General features: G+C 41.1%; 2 protein-coding genes across 2 annotated transcripts in view; both read right to left on the reverse strand.

The window, feature by feature from the left end:
• CEP57L1 (centrosomal protein 57 like 1) overlaps positions 1-21,245 on the reverse strand; it is a 462,537-nt gene that overhangs the window by 257,115 nt on the left and 184,177 nt on the right. The window lies entirely within an intron of this gene.
• Positions 1-21,245, reverse strand: part of ARMC2 (armadillo repeat containing 2) — a 102,425-nt gene that overhangs the window by 76,914 nt on the left and 4,266 nt on the right. Inside the window, exons 2-5 of the mRNA XM_058566508.1 lie at positions 19,415-19,675; positions 18,865-18,937; positions 10,625-10,796; positions 3,406-3,613 (exon numbers count right to left, since the gene is read on the reverse strand). Coding sequence (XP_058422491.1) covers positions 3,406-3,613; positions 10,625-10,796; positions 18,865-18,937; positions 19,415-19,675 — 714 coding nt within the window. The remainder of the gene's footprint in view (positions 1-3,405; positions 3,614-10,624; positions 10,797-18,864; positions 18,938-19,414; positions 19,676-21,245) is intronic.

The following is a 21,245-nucleotide window of genomic DNA, read 5'->3' on the forward strand; positions in this document are numbered from 1 at the left end:
AACTGGCCTGGCTTGGATCCTATTCCCACCTCTGAACCAACTGCCATGGCTGGTAGGTTGGAGAACTCTGATTAGGCAGCCCTGGATCACATAACCACCTCTGGGAAGGGGGTTAGGGAAGACAGGGTCAGCCCTTCTCCAAACATGGACTGAGCAGGATTTATTATACAATGTGAGACGGCTCACTCTCCAAAGGCAAGTATGCTAAATAGACAAAAAAAATCAAGCGCATTCTGCAGTGTAAAGTTTGCTTCATGTTTTGTAGTTTGGGATTGGAACCATTCTTTTATTTCATTGATGACATTTATTTCTCTGTTTTTCATTCTTTGTTGCTTTCATTAGGTTTCTGCGGAATGCCTTTGCTTTGCCATCTTTAACCAGAAGCCCTCTTTTCTTATTTTTGATTTCAACAATACTAGTGGCACCTGATAGTTTACAAATAAGGCTTTCAAGCCTGATTAATCATTCCACAACCTGCAATGCGGTCTGGGAGGAGATGGGAGTGAAGGAGCACAGTTATTTCCATTTTACAGATTAGAAAACTGAGCCCTTGAACGTGTTAAGAGACTTGTCAGAGCATACAGCTAAATCAAATGGCTGAGAGAGAACCCAACCCAAATCCAGGGATTCCAGCTCCCAGCAAAGAGTTCTTGACTCCACAACTGACTGCTCTTGGGCTTTCCTCCTAAAGATCACATTTCCAAACCACGATAATTTGAACAATACTTACACAGAAAGCCTTAAAAGTTTTTTAAGCAGATGTATAAAGGGATTCATCAGATTGAACCACTGGATGGATGGATAGATGGAGACATACACATATATATATTTTAATGGAAGCTTTATTATTTTCAATCCATATGGCAACACAAAGTAAGAGAAAATGGAGTGTTGCTAAGGGGCAGGCCTGCCAAACCTTAAATGAATCCTTAAACTGACATACAGAGACTGTCGTAATTGGTACACTGTTTGAAGATGATAGTTTGATAAATGCTTGAGAGTGTGTTCCCTTTTGGAAAGTTAAATAGTTCCCCAAGATCTTGTTTGTGATGATACCTTGCTTAGCAAATCCTTTTTCCATCACAACCAGTATAAACTCCAGTCCATCCCATGTCTGAGTCATCCATATTCTAAATTAAGGGGGTACAAATCAATGCAGTTCTGCTGAAATAAACTGCTCCTTTCTCTCCCAGTCTGAGGAGCACTCAGCATGAAGGTAGCTGCTCCCACACTAGACAAGCAGGCAGGGACCCTCCATGGAGAGTGTGACCTCACTTCTCTCCCCTTTATACCATCTGCTCACGCTCCTTCTCAACCCACTGTCATCTCATGCCTCTTCCTTTTCTAGTTTTGCATTCCTTTCCCTCCCTTCTTCTGCCATCCCAGCTCACTGACAAGAGTCTTCATTTTCCACTTTATGGTCTAAAGATGAAAACACGCTAATTGAGGGTAGGGCTTTAGCATCAAATCTGGGAATACTCCACGGCATGGCGAAGATCATTTCTTGGAATTATTCACTTAAATGTTTACCAGAAACAATTATCAAGTGTCCCAGATTGAGTCACAAATGTAATTAATGAAAGAATTGCTAATAGTTTCCATTTTCTGGTTTGTTTTAATCCTACTGAATAAACTTTTATTTGGCACCATTTCAACAAAATCCCATCCAATGATTAAAGGAGGTAAAGATTCATAAAGCGAAAACGTTATTGGAAGTTAAACTTGCCAGGGTGTATTGCAAACCCAACTCAGACACAATCATTATACGATGCAAAAGCCATCCTAAGAAAACACAAAGAAAACAATTAGCACTGCCGCCAGCGCCTCATAATTTTGGACGGTGAGGAAGAAGTGCTTCCAGTCCGTAATTGATTTCTCCTTCGCTGTTTGTGGGAGAAAATATGTAACTGAAAATGCCTTTGCTGTCCCAGACTGAGGAAAACATAATGAACTCTGGCTTGCCAGATTATTCTGCAACATCTGAGGGCTTGCAAAAAAAATAAAATAAAACAGCTCTTGTCTGGTTTTTCCTAGTCAACTTTAATTACTATAAGGATGGGTGCAGCAAGATAAATGTTTCCTTTTCACTTCAGTGCTGAAAGAGAACACAAGTTCTCCTGCTGTCTTTTATGTGTAAGCTCTGAGGTCTGCAGCCTATTCTTATTCACCAACTGGAAAAGATTTGTCGCAATGGCCGGTTTGATGTTTTGTGCTCGACTCCCCAAGTCCCAATTTGAAGTCGTTCTCTTCCACTTAAGGAGACATTTCGTTTTTCCTTTAATTTAAAAAATGTTCTGAATGCAAAGTGACATTGCAAGGACTACTAGGTTGCCTGATATAAATTCCGCGTGTGCACAACTCTTCAGGCAGTATCAGCAGACAAGTTCAGCGCAGCTAAACTAACCAGCTGCCAAGCAGCCAGTCTGGGGAAAAGTTTTAAGCACGTTACACGTGAACAAGCCAAGTCAGACCCAAAATCTAAAGTGAGGGCAACGAGCACTCGGTCTTAAAATGGCCCATGGAATTTAATCTTGTTAAGCAAATTCGAACTGGGCACTTGTCCATAGTGACTCAATGGAAAGTCGTAGAAAAATGTCTTTAACTGAGTGACCCTGTCCAGTCCAAGACCTTCTGCCCATCTTAGCGTCGTTATGGCTGGGACTGGAAACAGAGCCTACTCTACCCACACCATCCTCCAACCCGACCCCTAATTATCAAGGCTTCTTTAGGAAAACACCAGGGTAAGAATTCACGTGGTTCATACAGTGAACATTTCTCCACCAATCCTTAATATGGTGGAAAAATTCCTTCTCAATCTTCTAGGGGAAGCTCTAGAAAGCCCTATCTAGGAACATGGTATGAAATAAAGTAATTACCAATCGTTCATTTTATGAGGGACTGGTAGGATAGCAGAAATGCATAGGACTCTCCTGTTTTAACTATTAGTTCGCAAAATAAATATTTTAATACAAGTCTCTCCTGGAGAAAAAAATAAATTAAGTGTCCACTCTTTTGTGCAGTGAACAACAGTGAACTAACCCAAAGGGAGGTCACAAGGGATTCTAGGCCGGGCAAGAATCCCAAGTAACACACAAACAGAAGGATCAGTCATCACTCAAGGGCTGCCTGGAACAGTTCAACTAAAGCAAAGACTTTATTCGGACAGTCCTGTCAAAGAAGCATTTTGGCAGGTATGAATAAATGTTTTCCTGAGGATTAAATAGGAAAAGGTGAAACCAACTCCATTCAACCATGAGAAGAAATCTTTCCTACTTATGCACCATTAACTTAAAATTTATTTACATAAAATGGAAAATGCAAATCAATCATCTACATAAGATAGAGAACAAACTGGTAAATGACATAGTTATCTGGGCCAGAAAATTAAATAAAAAGAATACTGACCCTCCATTTCTGAGATGGGATGGCAAGGATGTTGTCCCTTTGAACATTTCTTGCTCCTTGATTTCACTGAAGCCGCCATCATAAGTTAGCTGAAGTGGGTGACTCTTTAAGTGACCAATGGCATTTGATCCTGTTAAATAAATCCCATTTATTTTCACCACAGAGTTCCCCATCATAACTGTTTCTTTGGATTCCACTGTCTTCTTTGCTGTAATAACCAAAAGAAAAAAGCTTTTGTCAAAGCATTTTTAATTTTAGGAATCACTATCTTTCAATATTTTTTTCAATCTAAGAATTTATACAACTAAAAAAATATATACTACTTATAACCAAGCCTGGAATTATATGGCCAAAATCTCCCTGAACATATACAAGAGCTCACCACATTTCAGGCTTGGCATCATCAATTCGGCAGGTAAAAATTAATAGGTTCTTATCCCTACTAGCTTAGTGTCCACCTGAAGGCTAACACTCAAATTTAGGTTTATGAACTACCTAAGACCACATAAATACTTCTGTGTCCCATAACAATAACTCCTCTTCCTAAATTTGATGCTGTTAGTAACTTTTCATTCAAAAAATATTTATGGAGTGCTTCCCTGATGTCAGGCACTGTCCTGGACACTTGGGATGCATCAGTGACAAAACAAAGATCCCTGACCTCATAGGGTTTACATTCTAAGAGGTGTAAACAGACAGTAAGTAATGCACCATAATAAATAAAGTATATAAGATAATAAGAGCTATGGAAAAAAGCAAAGTAGAAAAGTGGAGAAGGGTAAAGGGGACTGGGAATGGGGGCAGGCAACAATTTTGAACACGGTAGGTATGGTAGGCAGACCCTTAACGGAGATGAGGCATCTGGTCATCAGATGATGGCGGACAGTATTTCCAGCAGAGGGAACAGCAGGTGCGGAGGCCCTAAGGCAGGATTGTGCCTGGCGTGCCCCAGGAACAGCAGGAGTGGAGTGTGCGAGGGGGAGAATAGGAGGAGGGGTGATCAGAGGGGCAGGGGCAAGATCGTGGAGGCCTAGCAGATCACTACTAGGGCCGGAAAGAGGAGGGCACTGCAACCCCTATAAGGCTTTCTGAAGAGGAATAAGATAGAGTTGCAAAAAGATGTCCAGTCTCTGAACTGAAGCATCTATTGTGTTGACGACTGCAGGTTCTTAGACTTCTAATACAACACTGTTTCTTTATTAGCAAATTGACATTAGGAATAGCTCATCCACAATGTTGCTGCTGCACTCTAGTCAAAGGGAAAGGGTGGACGAGCTTCATATAGAAAAATACTGCAATATTTTCCAAAATGACTCAAGGTTTCCTTTTCTGCACTTCAACCAACAAACCAATAAAAACCAACCATAACAAAACCACCTAGTCTAGCCCTCTGATCAAGCTCCTTGCTTTCAAAACACTGAATTTTATAGCTGAAAGGAGCCTTGGAGATTGGCTAGTCTAACCTTCAGTTTTCAGATGAGAAAATTGAGAACCCAAAATGTTAAGTGACAGGTCTAAAGCCACAGAGCAAGTCTGGGGAGAAGAAGGACTATATGGGTGGGAAGAGCACAGGCTTTGCATTCCATTAGACTTGGGGTCAACTACAGGCTCCCAACACACCAGCTGCATGACGTGGGCAGGTTGTTCAGCTTTTCTCACCTTTCTCAGTGGTCCCCACCTCTGGAGGATGTGGTGAGAATGAAATGATATGGCCTTGTAAAGTGACTTATATGGTGCTAGCACACTCAAAACCTAGAAGTTATTGTCATTATTATTAATGAGACCCAAGAATCCTGACTTCTGCTCCAGGGCTCCCTCCATAGCACCATGCTACCTTAAATAACTTTACTACTGAATTACAAAACACATAGTTTGTTTTAGATTTCAAAGCATTTTCAGCCTATCCCTGTTTTATCATTCATTTCTTTCCTTCATGCATCCACAAATATTTATGAAGCGCCCACTGCTATGTGCCAGGTGCTGTGCAAGGTGGTGCAGAGGTGAATGAGACGTCCCAGCCATCATGGAGCTTCTGTTCTAGAGGGGAAACACACTCATACTTGTGGGTGGAGGAGCTGCATCCCCTCTATCTTCACAAGTGACCTGAGCGAGCTTGTCAGTGATTACTACAGCGAAGGCCTGCCCTGGGGCTCACTCCTACTCCTGGTGGAGGTCCACCATTAAACCGAGCATGTGTAATGATGCTCTGTGTCTCCCTGGCAAATATTTGCTGCACACTGTACTAATTTTGTAATGGATCACGGGTAAACTTCAAAAGGATCCTGCAACCAGCAGCATTTCTGAGCAGGAACAGCTCTGTTTCACAGATATTTCTTTGGCACCTACTATATACTAGACCCTGTTTTAGGCTCAGTAGGGAAACCTCTTTTCCTACTGAGGTTGCTCAGTCTAGAGGAGAGACAGAGAGGCAGACGTGTAAAGACATCAATGCAGTACAGTGCGGTCTGAGCCAGGTAAGGAGGAGTATAGAGAGTGGGAGAGTCCTGAGGGGTTGGGAGTGAGTCAAGGAAAGATTCACAGAGGAGGTAGAGCCTGAGAAGCATTTTGAAGGGTTAATGGGAGGCAAAAAGCAGTTCTGAGAAAAAGGAACAAAAGCCTGCAGTCAGAGCCAGCTTCATGTGTGTAGAAGCTGTACAGTCAGGCAGGGCCCCACACTTAGAAGGGCTCTGCACTTGGTTTAATGCTCTGCTGTTGCCATCTTGAAATTCTGAATAATTTTTTTTTTTTGGTGAGGAAGATCAGTCCTGAGCTAACATCTATGCCAATCTTCCTCTTTTTGCTGAGAAAGACTGGCCTTGAGCTAACATCCATGCCAATCATCCTCCACTTTATATGGGATGCCGTCTCGTCACAGCATGACCTGACAAGTGGTGCGTGGGTACGTGCCCAGGATCTGAACCCGGGCTGCCAGCAGTGGAGCCAGTGGAGTGCGCGCACTTAACTGCTACACCACGGGTCGGCCCCCTTGAAATTCTGAATAATTTTTTAACAAAGAGCTCTACATTTTCATTATGCACTGAGCCCAGAGGATCCTGTACAAGGCTTCAAACAGCAGGATGGGTGTGGGTAACTGCAAGGAGTTCCATATTGCTGGTGCACAGACTAGGGATGGAGAATGGGGGATAAGCAAAGGAGAGTCAAGAGAAGGGCCTGGAATGTCAGGCTGGGGCCAGATCACAGCAGAGCTGGGCATGCTGAGGAGTAGGGACTTCATCCCCTAGGCCAGGGGTCAGCAAACTGCAGCCCCACCAAATCTGGCCTGCCCCCTACTTTTGTACAGCCTTTAAGCTAAGAATGATTTTTATATTTTTAAATGGTTAGAAAAAAATCAAAAGAAGAACACTATTTTGTAATGTGAAAATTATATGAAATTCAAATTTCAGTGCCCCTAAATCACTCTATAGTTGCTTTCCCACTACAGTGGCAGAGCTGAGGAGGTTGAACTCAGACTGTGTGGCCCACAAGGTCTAAAATATTTACTCTCTGGCCCTTTACAGAAAAAGTCTGCCAACTTCTGTGCTAGGTCAGTGTTTCCCGAACTGTGTTTCCCAAAAGAGATTCCACAGCCAAGTAGATTTGTGAAATGCTGGAGTGAATTAAAATTAAACAGGTGTCTTCACCAGATGGCTTTACCAACCCTTGAATATGCTCACGGACATTGTGACTCCAAGAGGGAGAGGAAGTAGGCAGACATCCGAGCACTGAGCCCTTTTTCCAAGGAAAGGCTATTAATATTCGCCATAAGTGTTCCCTGGAACTCAGTTTGGCAAACACTCCTTTAAGTCCAGGGGACCTCTGAAGGGTTTTCAGCAAGAAGATGACGTAATCTGATTTTTATTTGCTTCCTGACCTCTTGTCCCTCGTGGCACACACAGAAAGTGATTATTTTTCACGGTCTGCTGGGATGAAGGGATAAGGGCACTGCTCACATTCATGTCTGGTTGGGAGCTCAGCTGCCCCAGGCTCTGCTGGCTGCTCCAAGGGCTGAGGGTTGGACCCACCTGCAGGTTGACCCACCTGCAGCGCCCTGGTGAGCTGAGGGGGAAGCAAGACACGAGGGCTGGAAGAGCAGGGACAAGAGGTGGTAAAGGTGGTATGGCAGTGGTGGGAAAGGAGAATGCAGACCCAAGAGATATTAAGGAAGCCCGTGGAGGGCTCTGTGATGGCAAGGATGACAGGGATTGGTGAGAAGGTGGAGAGTGCGCTGAGGTCTCTGTCTGGCTTGAATAACTGGGGAGGCGTTGGCAACATTGTCATCTCCAGCCCAAAACCCTATGTGAACGCACAGCAATTAAACTGCTGGCCTTATGGAGATGACTACACACATCTCTTCCCCTTTCATTTTCTTAAATCAAGAATTCCAAACCCGCCGCCACACCCCAGCCCTGCCTGTGGCGGTGTCAGCTACAAATGACTTCACACCAGAGGGAGGGACGCACCCTCTGTCTCCATGCACAGTTGACTTTACAGCCTCAGTTCCCAACAAAGGATACCTTTTCCAAACAATAGAGACTCTGAAACAAAGACCAGAGAGCTCCTGTACAAATGACAAAGATTCCGAGGCTGGAGTGCTAAAATATTTTTTTAAATTGGGTGATGTGAGCTTTTAAAATGACAATGGCTTTTCCCTGCCATTATTTCCCCTGTGTGGACACAGACCTCAGGGATGATGAGGATGGTGACGTGGGGCAACCGCAAACAGGGAGGATAAAAGGACTACAACAAAGACAAGCTGCAGAGCCACTTGGAGGCGTGAAGGTGGCCTCAGTGCTGGGAAATGACAGCCACAGACGGCACCTCCCAGAGCACAGCTGAGGCGTGTGGCCACACAAAGCAGGTCCAGGCGGCCCAGGAGGGAAAGAGCTAAGCTGAGAGGGAAGCACAGATGAGCATGGCAGGCGAAACACCAGTCTCTTCAGTCACCTTCACACACATGGGAACAGCTCAGCAAGCTGCAGGGGTGTCAAATGTGAGCTACCAAGAGGTAAATGCATTAAACACAGATACAGCCTTCAGGCTCGGGGGAAAAACGTCTACTAGACAACAGTGTAGTAACCCTCACACCAGCTCTGCCATCCCTGCTGATAGGAAGTGATCATGTTCCTGGCTGACCTCACCCCCTACCTTGGACTGGATCCCAGCCACTCTCATCTTGGCAAGGACTTTGCTCCTGCAGTTACCAATCCTTTCTGATTTTACTGGTCTGACTGGGGCCCCGTGGTGGACCGTTTGAAAAGTTCCTCAGGAGATTCTAATGTGCAGCTACAGTTGAGAACTGCTGTTTGGGAAAATACCTAAGTCAGATGATGTCTCTCCCTTGCTTAAACCCTGCCCTGGCTTCTCACTGCATGCAGAATCAAGGCCGGGCCATTTCCCGGGGCCCAGTCCTAAATGGCCCTGTGGCTTCAGCTCCCTCCACCTTCCCCGGGGTTAACCACCCTCCAGCCACCCTGCCCTGCAGGTCCTCCATCCAAGCTTGCTCCCACCTCTGGCCCAGCCGTCCCCTCAGCGTGGCCACTTTGTCCACAGATTTCTGCATGGCTGCCTTCCTCTCATTATTCACACTTCAACTCAGATGCCACCTCCTCCAGGACACCCTCCAAAGCCACCTGAGCTAATGCAAATTCCTCCTGCCACTGTCACTCCCCATCCCATCATCTTGCTTCCCTTCTTCACGGCACTTGTAAGAACTTCAATTCTCTTGTTTCTTTGTTTTCCTGTTTATTGTCTATCTCCCTTCACAAACTCTTTGAGGGCAGGACTCAGTTGCCTAGAAGAGCACCTGGCATTTGGTAGGGCTCAACATCCGACTGACCGGCTGTTAGAAAAGAAACAGATGGGACACGGAGACAAAGCAAGTTGCCTAATTACATACTCCATTATGGCATCACAGTGTGACACGCACACCCTGCACTGCTTCTCTGTCTTTTCCTTTCCCCTTGATTCTACCTCCAGCTACGTCAGCAATCACTAACTCCAAAGCCCACAGGAACCAGACAGGAAAATGAGTGAAGCGGGCTGGGAGATATGGGGAACTGAGACCATATCCCCAGCTAACGGGGTGGGTACTACTCAGATCCAATCATTCCCCAACTGGGCTACACAGGATGGGGGCCCACTGTTGTCAGATCTTCCAGTTTTTCACAAGAAGTCATCAATCTGGATTCTTCCATGAGATCTTCTACATTTAAATGCTGGTGACTAATTAATAGAAAATGCTTGTATGTCAAACAAGAAGGACCCTCAGCAGGCAGCTTGTAACCTTTGGCATCCATCTTCAGCTTATCTCCTCTCCCTGGCTGTAAACCTGTCCCTCTTCATCAATCCTCATCGACTGACGGACGGCCAGTTCTGTCAGCCCCTGGTCAAGTGGTTTTCCAACTTTTTTGACTACATATAGTAAGTTTATAATATTATGTAATATCAATATAACATATAATAAATTTATGATATGACCCTGAACACACATGTACACGACTGAAGTAAAGTCTCTTGAAGCAATACTTACCCTTACTGTCTGCAATGTACCCTGATATTTTTCATTCTATTCTATTCTACTTCATTTTTTTTAAATGCTGGTGTGCTCCACGGAGTTGACTGTCACCTCACTAATGGGATATTTCCTGAAGTTTGAAAAACTCTTAGTATGCCCTGGACAGGGGGTGATTCCAATTGCTGGGGGGCATCCCTTAGAATTCGAAGTTTTTAGCCTCTCTATTAGATACCTATTAGATACCTATTTAGATACCTGCCAGCAATTCTGCAGCAGCAGGAAAAGCCCCATTCCACTTTTCTTACATATTCACCTGGGATCAGAAAGGTATTTTCAAAGACCTAAGCTCATTGGACATTATATGAATCTTAAACATGCCTAATGAAATGAATAACTTTTTGAACCCTAATGAAAAAATCATGTATTTCCAATATATGTGAACCCATTTATTAGGAAACACTTATTCCAACAGCCTTTTCCTACCACGTAACATGTTTTAAAAACTGTAATATTTAGGCATGCTTTATAAACACCGAGAAAAAATATATGAACAATGTTTCTTAACTAGCTTTTGCACTATACTAAGTCTTAATATAAAACCACGTGGGGCTAAGAAAAATCATATAAAATCACACACGTAGCTTTTGGGTGCAAATTTAAGACACATGCCTGCCCCAGATTTTAAAGGATGTTACGCTGCCTTACACTCAGCTGGAGGATGGGTTCTGTCCGGCAGAAGAGCTCCCTGGGAGGCGGCCCTGAACAAGCGCGCCCGAGCACTGCTTATTCTTCGAATCTTCGCGGGGTCCACCGGGGGTTTAGGAAAGGAAGGGCAGGGATCCTCCTCTGTGGCAGCAGATGTCGGAGCTTTCGGTTTCTGGAAAGAGATGTTTTAAATGATTGGCCTGAGTTTCTGTGTGAGTCTCTCAAAGTGAGTCTCTCAAATAAGACTCACCACCCTGGAGCTGGCCATGACACTTCCAGGAGAGCACAGGGCTTCCCGTCAGCTTCATCCCGGCTCCTTCCTGGTTCTACCTCTCATTGGCCCATCTTACTTAATGTGTTGTATATTACAACACATTGTATAGAAGTTGTATATAACACTTCTAAATTGTTTTCGTCAATTGTATTGTATTAAACACTCTGCTGTCTTGCTTAGTGTTTTTGAAAGAAATAGTTTACCCATGCTAGCAAACAGATATTACCTGTATAAGAGTAAAATCAGGTATAGTGTATTCAACATCCTTTGCAAATTTTTATATTCAATTCAGCTCAGAAAATATTTATTGGGCACCTATACGTGCCAAGAACTATGTGGAATTACCTTTACATATCTTGGACTCCACAAAAGTATTTTTATTAATGTTATAATTCTTTTTCTAATAATTTAGATTAAAAAGTCACAAAATATGAGTGCAAGAAGTCTTGGACTTATGACATAAAAATGTTTTATTTTTTACATCTCAAAAAGTCTATGCTGATACCCTTTAGAAAAGGAACATTGCTGACAAAATTTCCATTCCTTAAAGACTTTTTAAAATACCTGCACCAAGCACTGTGCTACCCAGAGCTCCCTCTGGTCGAACTTCCAGATGGCAGTGACCTCCCACCACCAGGGCCAGAACCCCCCAGGGGCCTCAGCTCCCACTCTTAGTGTTGTCTGGTGGTCCTACCCTTCCTCCCTCCAACTTTAGCAGAACTATTTGTCTATGAAAGAGCAATCTTATGGCAGCAAGTGCTTTTAGCTCTATAACCAAAAATAGAGTTAAAGTTCCTACAGTCACTTCCCAAATACGTGAAATGAGTGACTCTCAATCCAATAAGTTAATTAACAAAACTTTTAAAAGTCTAGTGTTTAATTCAAGTCAGATAATTTGGAAAAATAGGTGAGGTCATCTATCATATATGACACCCAATTTCAAACACTCATTTTCTCAAATACATTAACAGATTAACAGAACACAGACATCTATTTTAGAGTTCTCCTTCCAAGAAGTTGCTTATTTCAATAATGACGACATCCTTCAAAATATTTTTTAATATCCTCTTGTTCATTTGCATTCAGAATTGGTTCATAAACCAGACAAAAAAAATTTATTTTTATGACTTTAGAGACACATTTTTATAAATACAGTTAAAAAAATGGGTAAATCAAATAATCAGCACAGTATAGAGGAAAAGTAAATGACTTTGGGATCAAACTGATCTGGAGTGGAATCCACTTACTAGTTCTGTGAACTTGGACAGGACATTTACTTCTCTGAACTTGCCCAGCTAGCAGATGGAGACAGCAGTGTCCCTCTTACAGGGAAATTGATACATATACAATTCCTGTTATGGAGATTCAAGAAATGCTGGCTCCCCTCCCTATGTAAGCTGCTCATCCTTTATTTACCAGATTTAGTTCCAAGTTACTTTTAAGTCTTCTCAAGAGCCAAGGCCCTAGCCTCTGACATAACTTTGTTGGAATCAAGATCCTGGATTTGGAGGGGTCTATTCTGAAGGAGACAACACTCATTTGTCTGTATATATTGCACTCTATTTGTTTAATAAATAGTCAATTTGCTCCTCAATTTGTTGCAAAATAGTCATAAGAATGTGACTTAGGCCATGAAGCTGATAGTAACAAAAAAGCTAAGAGTAGAGTTAATACAGGAAAATAAGTGCTTTAGATATAATTATGAAAGATGAAATACATAAGGACAATCAATATTGAATGTAGATATGAGGTTTTCTTATCTCAAAATGTCTGTACTCTGCAGGTACCTTGAATCTGAAATAAAGATCGACAAGTCTGCCAAATAATAACAATGCAGATAAGGTAAAGGGTTTCTTTTACAGATGCCTTAACTGCTATAAATGTTTTTGGAACTAAATAAAAGATCTTATAAAAAGGGAAAATATCGTTTTGCAAAGCTAATTTTTACCCCAAAGAGAGAAACTGAATTATGTCTGGATGGCAAGATAAAGCCCTTTCACTGCTACATGATAAAAGGCATTATTTTCCTAGTGCAAAATTAGTAATTGTTTGTATAATGAAAAATTAGTTCCTTTTTTCTACTGACCTTTACTAAATTATTTATCCCACTTAAACATATATCTCACTACGTAAAATATAAAGCGATACATGTAAGAGCATCTTTAACTCTTCAAAGGAAAACTACTAAATGAGCCATCAGTTTCTACCATGCCAGGTTCTACAAAATGTTCCTCCACTTTGTGGAGTGAAATGGCTTTTATGAGGCAGAACAGTAAAATTTTTTTCCTATAAAATTCACTTCATTTTAGAATTCAGAGACTGTTGCAAGTAAGTTTCAATCTTGACTTGAGAACCTCACCTCCCTCCCACTTTGTGTCATGACACTAACCAGTGACTGGAGTATAATCAAGGACACTGGGAAAGTCAGATCTTCAGACTTGTTCTGGTTGATTAAACTGTGCGAGTCCATTGAAGAGTGAAAGACTATTTTCATAGAACAACCCAATTAAAGAAGACAAAATTCCTAGAACATTTAAGGGATCTGGCTGGCCTTGACTCGCATCCCAGCACCGTGGGCCTTGACCGGTTTCTGACACGTCTCCTCTGGGTCACTAGATGGGAAGCCAGGGTCTCCTCCATTCTACATGAAGACTGGAAAAGGAGTCCATGACATCCCACCTCAGAAAGTTGCTGTGATTTAATTTGTAAAGCAACACAACACACACACACACACACACACACACACACACACACACACACAGACCTCTTAGAAGTCAGAGAGCAAATATTAAAAATTCCCCCAAGCACATAACCTTTGGATGTGGCAATTGTATGTGCATTTCTATTACTATGATTTTCTCCCCAGGTTCTCTGGGCTCCTCTGTCCCTCTCAGCATGAGACTCACTGCTGTAATGTTACCATTCGTTTCAGAAATAGCGAAAGAAAAAACACTGCTTTGACATTCTCACTCTACTCTTTCTTACCCTGGATCTACCCCACCCCCAAGGTATATATGGGCTTCTAAGTCCCTTTCTTTTTAATATATATTAAATTTTGCATTACGTGTCAAATACTGAGAGCTTAGTTCCTATAAAATATAAAAAACCGCTCAAACTAATCTACGCTGTGAGAAGTCAAGACAGTCGTCACCCTCGGGAGGTGGTTTCTGGGGTGCTGGTAATTATCTACCTCTTCTATTTGAATGCTGGTTACTGAGTGTGTTGAGTGTAAATTTATTAAGCTGTACTCTTATGATCTGTGTCTTTTCTGTGTGTCAATAAAAAGTTTAATAAAAATACTTGGAGCTTAAATAACTAGGCTTTGTAAGTTTAGGAAACACAGGGAGAATTCTGTTTTGACAATGATAATGATGAAACACAAAACTTCCCATTTATTCACATGGTCATATCTCTTTTCCTACTTTATACAACCCAAAGTATGAGAGCAGCTGCTCCTGTGTACATAAATCTGGACAGCAGCTAACCAGAGGACAGAATGATAATAGGAATAACCACCGCCCAACAGCCGCACGTGTCAGAGCTGTCATGGGAAGGTGAGGAGCTGCTAAGAAAGAAAAGAGGTATTCCTGGGCATACCTATACAGCAGATAGATATAAATGTTAATGGAAGACTGCAAACTACAGTGCTTTCCCCACTGTCTTATAAGACTACAAGTGCTAAGGGGAGCCCTGGTGAGCCAGTCAGGCCAGCTGGCCAATGCCTGTGTGGTCAGGACCAGGAGCATCAGTTTTCCCATCATTCTCTGAGGCCCAGGGCTTTCCTGAGTGCTTTCCACTGCCTGCTGGAGGGTGTAGGGGAGCACAGGCTGGATATTGGGGGAGAAAAAGAGAGGATGGTAAACGTACAAGCAAAAGAGTAAAGCAGATTTGTTAAATGTGGGAGCTAGAATGGGCTGCTCTCTGGGGCCTTCTTCCCTGACTGAGCGCTGGTTGAGGAATTTTTTTCTTTTTGCGCCCCCACCGCCAACAACCACCAATTGTTCTCTGTATCTACGAATTCAGTTGTTTTTTTTTCAGATTTCACATATAAGTGAGATCACATAGTATTCGTACGTATGTATGTATCTGACTTATTTCACAAGCATAATGCCCTCAGGGTCCATCCATGTTGTCACAAATGGCAGGATTTCCTTCTTTTTAATGGCTGAATAATATTCTATTGTATATACACCACATTTTCTTTATCCACTCATCCGTTGATGGACACTCAGGTTGTTTCCATGTCTTTGCTATTGTAAATAATGCTGCAATGAACATGGGGGTGTAGATATCCTCTCGAGTTAGTGTTTTCATTTGCTTTGAATAACTACCCAGAAGTGGAGTTGCTGGAAGAGGAATTATTAAAAGGCCAACTAACCTGAGAAAGTGTCCTAGATCCAACAAGTGCTGAAATTCAATTGGTTAGGTCTTCACAAATTCTTTCATCAAGTGTATCCCATAACTATGAGATACCTCACCCCCACCCTCCAGTCATCTCCTTTATCCTGCTGCCTCTCCCTTCACTCTTATTTCTCCTTATCTCTTCCCTTTCACAACTTAGTGGTGACCAGAGACAAAGCGTTCTTTAAAAGGTGAAGTGGAAAGGAGGAAAGAAGGTGGAAGGGCAGGTAGTGTGAGGCCACTTTCAGAATTTTTTGACTGGGAGCTCCAATTTTAATTATTGTTTAAAATGAAATATACTTAAGATCCTTACATAATCCACTATAACAAAAAAATTTCAAATTTTTTTGAAATTCAAAGGAGTTATTTTACTTAACATGGGGATTGCTCAGCCTACTTTTACTTTGCACATAGCACCCAACCATCTACAGTGAAGAAATTTAATTGCAATGACCCTAAACAGAGGCAACTGCCAACATTATCTTTGCCTAACACCTAATCCTGCAGTCCAAGAATTCTACCAGTTTCATAAGGACCAGGTAAACTCTAGAAATAGAGTTTTTAGAAAAGAGTAGGCCCAAATTGAGTGAGTCTCGAAAAACTACAGCAATATTAAAAATAATTCATAGGAGTCAAATGACAGAGTCACAGAATAGAGAGCCACTCTACATCAAGGTAGACCCACTGGGCTGCCAAACCAGGGGCTCTCTTGCTGTAGCTGGCTCAAAACCCAAGTAGTTTCCAAGGTTGTAGGTGCAAGAAGCCATGTGTCAACGATGGCTGGCAAAGTATTTCTTGCATATTGGTTCATGTTTACTATTTTGGAATCTTATTTTTGTCATCTGTAACATAAGAACAAGTATAATCTTCCTCGCAGAGTCATTTTGATGAGTACTTTAAGAATGTAAGATACATTTTGAGGCAACTGGGGTCATTTGGACACAGACTACACATTAAATAATACTACTGAGTAACGTTAATTTTCTGAGCTGTAACGATAGTATTGTTATGTAGGAGACTGCCCTTGCTCATATGAGATGCACACTTAAATTTTTACGGATGAAGTCTTATAAGGTCTGCAACTTACTTTCAAATAGGTCATCAAGAACAAACATACACACACACAAACATGTACACACACATACACAGTAATAAAAACTGAGAAGCAGCTTGACTGAAACCCCAATTCTGTAAAAGTCTAAGGAACTGGCATCACCAGGTACTTGTGGTAGCAGGGAAATAAGGAAAGGGGTGCCTTAAATGAGGATTGGCTGAAAGTCTGTGTAACTCCTTCCCTCCCAGCTCCGCACAGTCAGACCATTAAACTGAGAATAGATGGGAAGTTTGTTCTCTAGAGAGGGTAAAACAGAGGGTCTCTGAGTCAGGCTAACCAGGCACAGTTGAGGGTGAGGGTACTTATTGTAAACATAGATATTAACTGAATATTTACATACTGAATGCTAGGCTTTCCTACCTTCTTCCTCCACCTGGCTTCTGGAAGTTAGCAACCAGCCTTTATGCTCCAGGCAAGCGCTTGGAAGATACTTCTATAGAGAACTGACTAGCCTACAAGGAAAGTCCTAAAGATAGTGCCGTTGGGGGTTTCACAAATAACACAGTTCAGCCAGATCCCCCTAAACATAGATGTGGGTAGCTATCACCTATGGGTTGACCAACCCTCTCCACATGCTTCCATTCTCAAATAATAACAGCTGAACAAGCAGCATGAGCGATCAGAGGAGAGCCTCTGATATGAAAAACAGAGTCCAAAACAAACATAAACATGTAACAGAGACACAAACAGAAGACCATGTAAAGACACAGGGAGAAGATGGCCATCTACAAGCCAAGGAGAAAGGCCTCAGAAGAAATCAACCCTGCTGCCACTTTGATCTTGGACTTTTCATCTTCAGAACTGTGAGAAAATAAATTTCTGTTGTTTAAGCCACACACACACACACACCCACACACAAAAGCAACAGAGATTTTAAAGGGAGAAGAAAATTAAAAAATCAAAAGTATCATCAATATACTCAGATAAGATGCTACAACCATGAAACAAGAACAGAATACTATATTTATAAAAAAAGATAATTTAGAGGGGGGAAAGCTTTTGAAAATTAAAAGGATGACAGCAGAAATGAAAAGAACTCAATAAAAGGATTAGAAGATAAGTCTCTTCCAAAAAAAGATGGAAAACAGAAAAAGAGAAAATAAGAAAATAGAAGTGCCAGTCCAGGGGATCCTACATCTGAATAATAAATTCCAAAAGGAGCAAAAAGAACAAAAAAGAGAGTAAGATACATCAAAATATTCAAGGACATTTCCCAGAGCTAAAGGGTATGAGATTCCACATTGAAAGTTGTCCAGCATGATGGACAAAAATGGACTCACACAAAGGCCCATTATCATGAAATTTCAGAACACTGGGAACAAAGAGAAAAACCCTACAAACTTCCAGAAAGAAAAAACAGCAATTAAGGTCTCAAATAATTTACTTCCCATACACCCTTTCTCAAGAAGCTATTGGAGGGAGTGCTCCACCAAAACAAGAATAAATCAAGAAAGAGAAGGACTTGGAATACAGGAAACAGAAAAGCCAGCACAAGATGGAGGAGCGAGCTGTAGGCCAGGTGCCCAGGGCAAGGGGTCTAAGAGGGAGTGTGGAAAGTTCTCCAAGGAGATGGATAAACAGAATACCTCATGTGCCTGAATATATGAAGGAGATTTAGACCAGTGGGGAAGAGTTTGAGGTTTAAATAATAATAACACAAAACTAAAAAAGCAAGGCAATTATTAACACCAGGGAAAACAAAAGTGGAACAGGGAAGGAGAAGTAATCATCATTAATCATCATTGGTTCAAGGCTCAGCTGTAAACAGGGTTTATATAATCATAGCCAGAGAAAAGGGATCTAACCAAAATTATGATATATCTATATTGGGAATAGCAGTGGGGACAGAAAGGGTGAATGTGTTGTGAGGAAACGTGGGACGATAGATAAGAGTTAAATCTTCATCTTCCTTAGTGGGAAGTCATTAGACAATTCCTCAAGCTCATAAGTCAGAGAGTAGCAAGACACTGTGTTCTTTAGAAATTTGAATGTAAATGCCAAAAGGATGTGCCAAAAGAGTTTAACGTGAGAGCCACTGGGGAGGGGAGAATGAAGAATAAGGAAGGTGATAGGAGACTGCTGGAGGTTTTTCTGTAACAAATCTTTGACTCTCTATGTACATGTATATATAATGTATTTGTATATATAACTATTAAAAATAAAATAATATATACACATAACTCTTTTAAAAAAGCAAAAAAAAATATTGTGAAACATTCTGTTTGCCAGGTCACTCTATATTACTAAAATTCTTCATTATCAAACTATAGGTAAATAATGTTTCATTTGATACTAACCATTATATTTGAAAAAGTGTAAAAGAATTTGCTTTCATATTAAATTATTAGTACATTTAGGTCTATGTGATTGTTTTCAGCATATAAAGTGCTGATTCCAAGTACTTTTGGCCAATTCTATTTCACAGCACTCGTGGTAATATAAAGTACTCACAAGCTCTAGTGGACTGAGACGTGCGCCAGAGATGGGTCTGGAATCGGATGACTCAAAACTGGACGCATGGAGGCTAGCACGGGAGATGGAACAGAAATATTAGTTTGTGAAGAATCATTTCTTTTATTTCTAGTATATGTTAGTTTAGCCCCCAAACAAGTAAAAGCATTCAATGCATAAGCCTTAAGAAAGAAGCAATTTTAAAAAACCATAGTACTTAAAATATTTTATTAATAAGTCTTTTCATTGCTTTTAGAGGGATTAAAAAATATTGACTAATGAACAGAAGAAATGTACATGGTGATTTTTTTAAAGCTTTGTTCATATTGCTTTATAAAGTTGATATGACAACCACTAGTAACCATTTTAAACCAAAGCAACTTCTTGGATCCAAGGTCTGGAATTATCTTTAGGAATCTTGAACAGATACAAGAGGTATAATTAGCAGAATTCAAACTTAAAAAAGTCACTATCCATAACTAGAATTAAGGGAAAATGTCATCTGGGGGCTTACGTATCTGAGTGTACAGGCAAGAGAAATGTCATATACCTGAAGGAGGAAGGAGGTCTACTTTCTGGCGTTCTTGAAGACGCAGGTCCAAATAGTTTTCTTTGGTCTTCTCGTGGTGTAAACGGTCTTTGGGTCCTAACTGTTCTTAAGGCATTTCGTGCTTCACTTATGATTTCAGCACTGGTCTTCTGCTTGGACAGTGAAGGTCGATAGAACGGGTCCAGCTTTTCTAACTTTTTATCATTTGGAGACAGCATCTTTTCTTTTAAAGTAAAATGTTCTTCAGGTAGACACCACACCCTACAAATATATGGTACAAAATATTAACTATTTTCATCCAGTAGTTTAGAAAAGAATGCTTAAACCCATCCATATACGCTTAAATCATTCCCCTATATTAAACTTGAAAATTCATAAACAATTTTTAATTAAAAATCTACCAGGCAGTTACAGTTGGAAGATCAGAACAGAAGAGCTTTCAAAGATATAGGTTGATGTGCACAGTTATGCCTATGGGAATAAATGCAATTGAGGGAAATGATGTGCAGGGGAGAGATCCCGAATGAAAGCTAACCCTGGAGAGAAAAAGGATAAATCATGAAACAAGACAGACTAGAACAAGAAAATCATCTCACATTCTCCAATCTATAAAAAAAACACTGAGGAGATTCTGTTAAAATTTTAACTAATGTTGCCTTTTCTTTCTCACTGCCTTCCATACAAAATGCTAGTATAAGGTTAAATTTAGACAGAGGGGGCCTATTTCCAAACTATATTTGTTTTTATAAATGTAATTTGTAAACTCAGAGAAAGGTTCAGCCTCACATTTGCCCATGATATATTTGAATGAATTAATTCAAATCACCTTCAATTTGAGATAGTGTCCTAGATGAATAGATACCAAATATTAGTATCAAATATTAGTATTTCCCAGGCTACCTCCCTCAGTTAAAGAGTTAAAGTCATGCACAAGGGCCATGAGAATGTAGATCCTTCTTAAAGGCTGGTGTGTCCCATGGAGGCCTAGTTAACTTGGCAAGACACCTCTGAGCACTCTAAAGTTTACAAGAGTCAAGATTTTAAAAACTTAATTCTAATTAGTATATGATATTAGGTGTTCATAAAAAAAAAACCCCTATAATCCCTGAAAATGTTATATCTCTAGGGAAACAGAGCTTTGGAAATTATTCATATATTTCAGCTGCTCAATTTTAGAATAACTTCTGCAAAAAAGAAAAAAAAAATTGTGACATATGCCCAAGGAAACTAACAGACTCTATTTCCATAAGTAGAATCAACAGGTGATTCCTTAGACAAATAAAGAGGGTTTACTATATTATGATTCTATACATCAAGTTGTTACACAACAACAGATAACAAGTACATTTGTTTAGTTCTACTCAGGGCCCACCCTAAGAGTTTTTGTGGAAAAGGGTATGATGAAAACTACAAACAATATGCCATTCCTTTCACAGGGAGAGGCCAGGTGTTGACATAAAACAGTGAAAAATTACTAGATAAGCAATACTATTCTGGGAATTTTTCTTTGAATTTAAGCAAGGTCTCCAGAATTATATATATTAAAACAACTAACAGTGCCGGCCCTGTGGCTTAGCGGTTAAGTGCGTGCCCTCCACTACTGGCGGGCCAGGTTTGGATCCCGGGCGCGCACCAACGCACCGTTTCTCCGGCCATGCTGAGGCCCCGTCCCACATACAGCAACTAGAAGGATGTGCAACTATGACATACAACTATCTACTGGGGCTTTGGGGAAGAAAAAAAAAGGAGGAGGATTGGCAATAGATGTTAGCTCAGAGCCAGTCTTCCTCAGCAAAAAGAGGAGGATTAGCAGGGATGTTAGCTCAGGGCT

The sequence above is a fragment of the Diceros bicornis genome, chromosome 23 (genome assembly GCF_020826845.1).
Source record: "Diceros bicornis minor isolate mBicDic1 chromosome 23, mDicBic1.mat.cur, whole genome shotgun sequence".
Taxonomy (NCBI): Eukaryota; Metazoa; Chordata; class Mammalia; order Perissodactyla; family Rhinocerotidae; genus Diceros; species Diceros bicornis.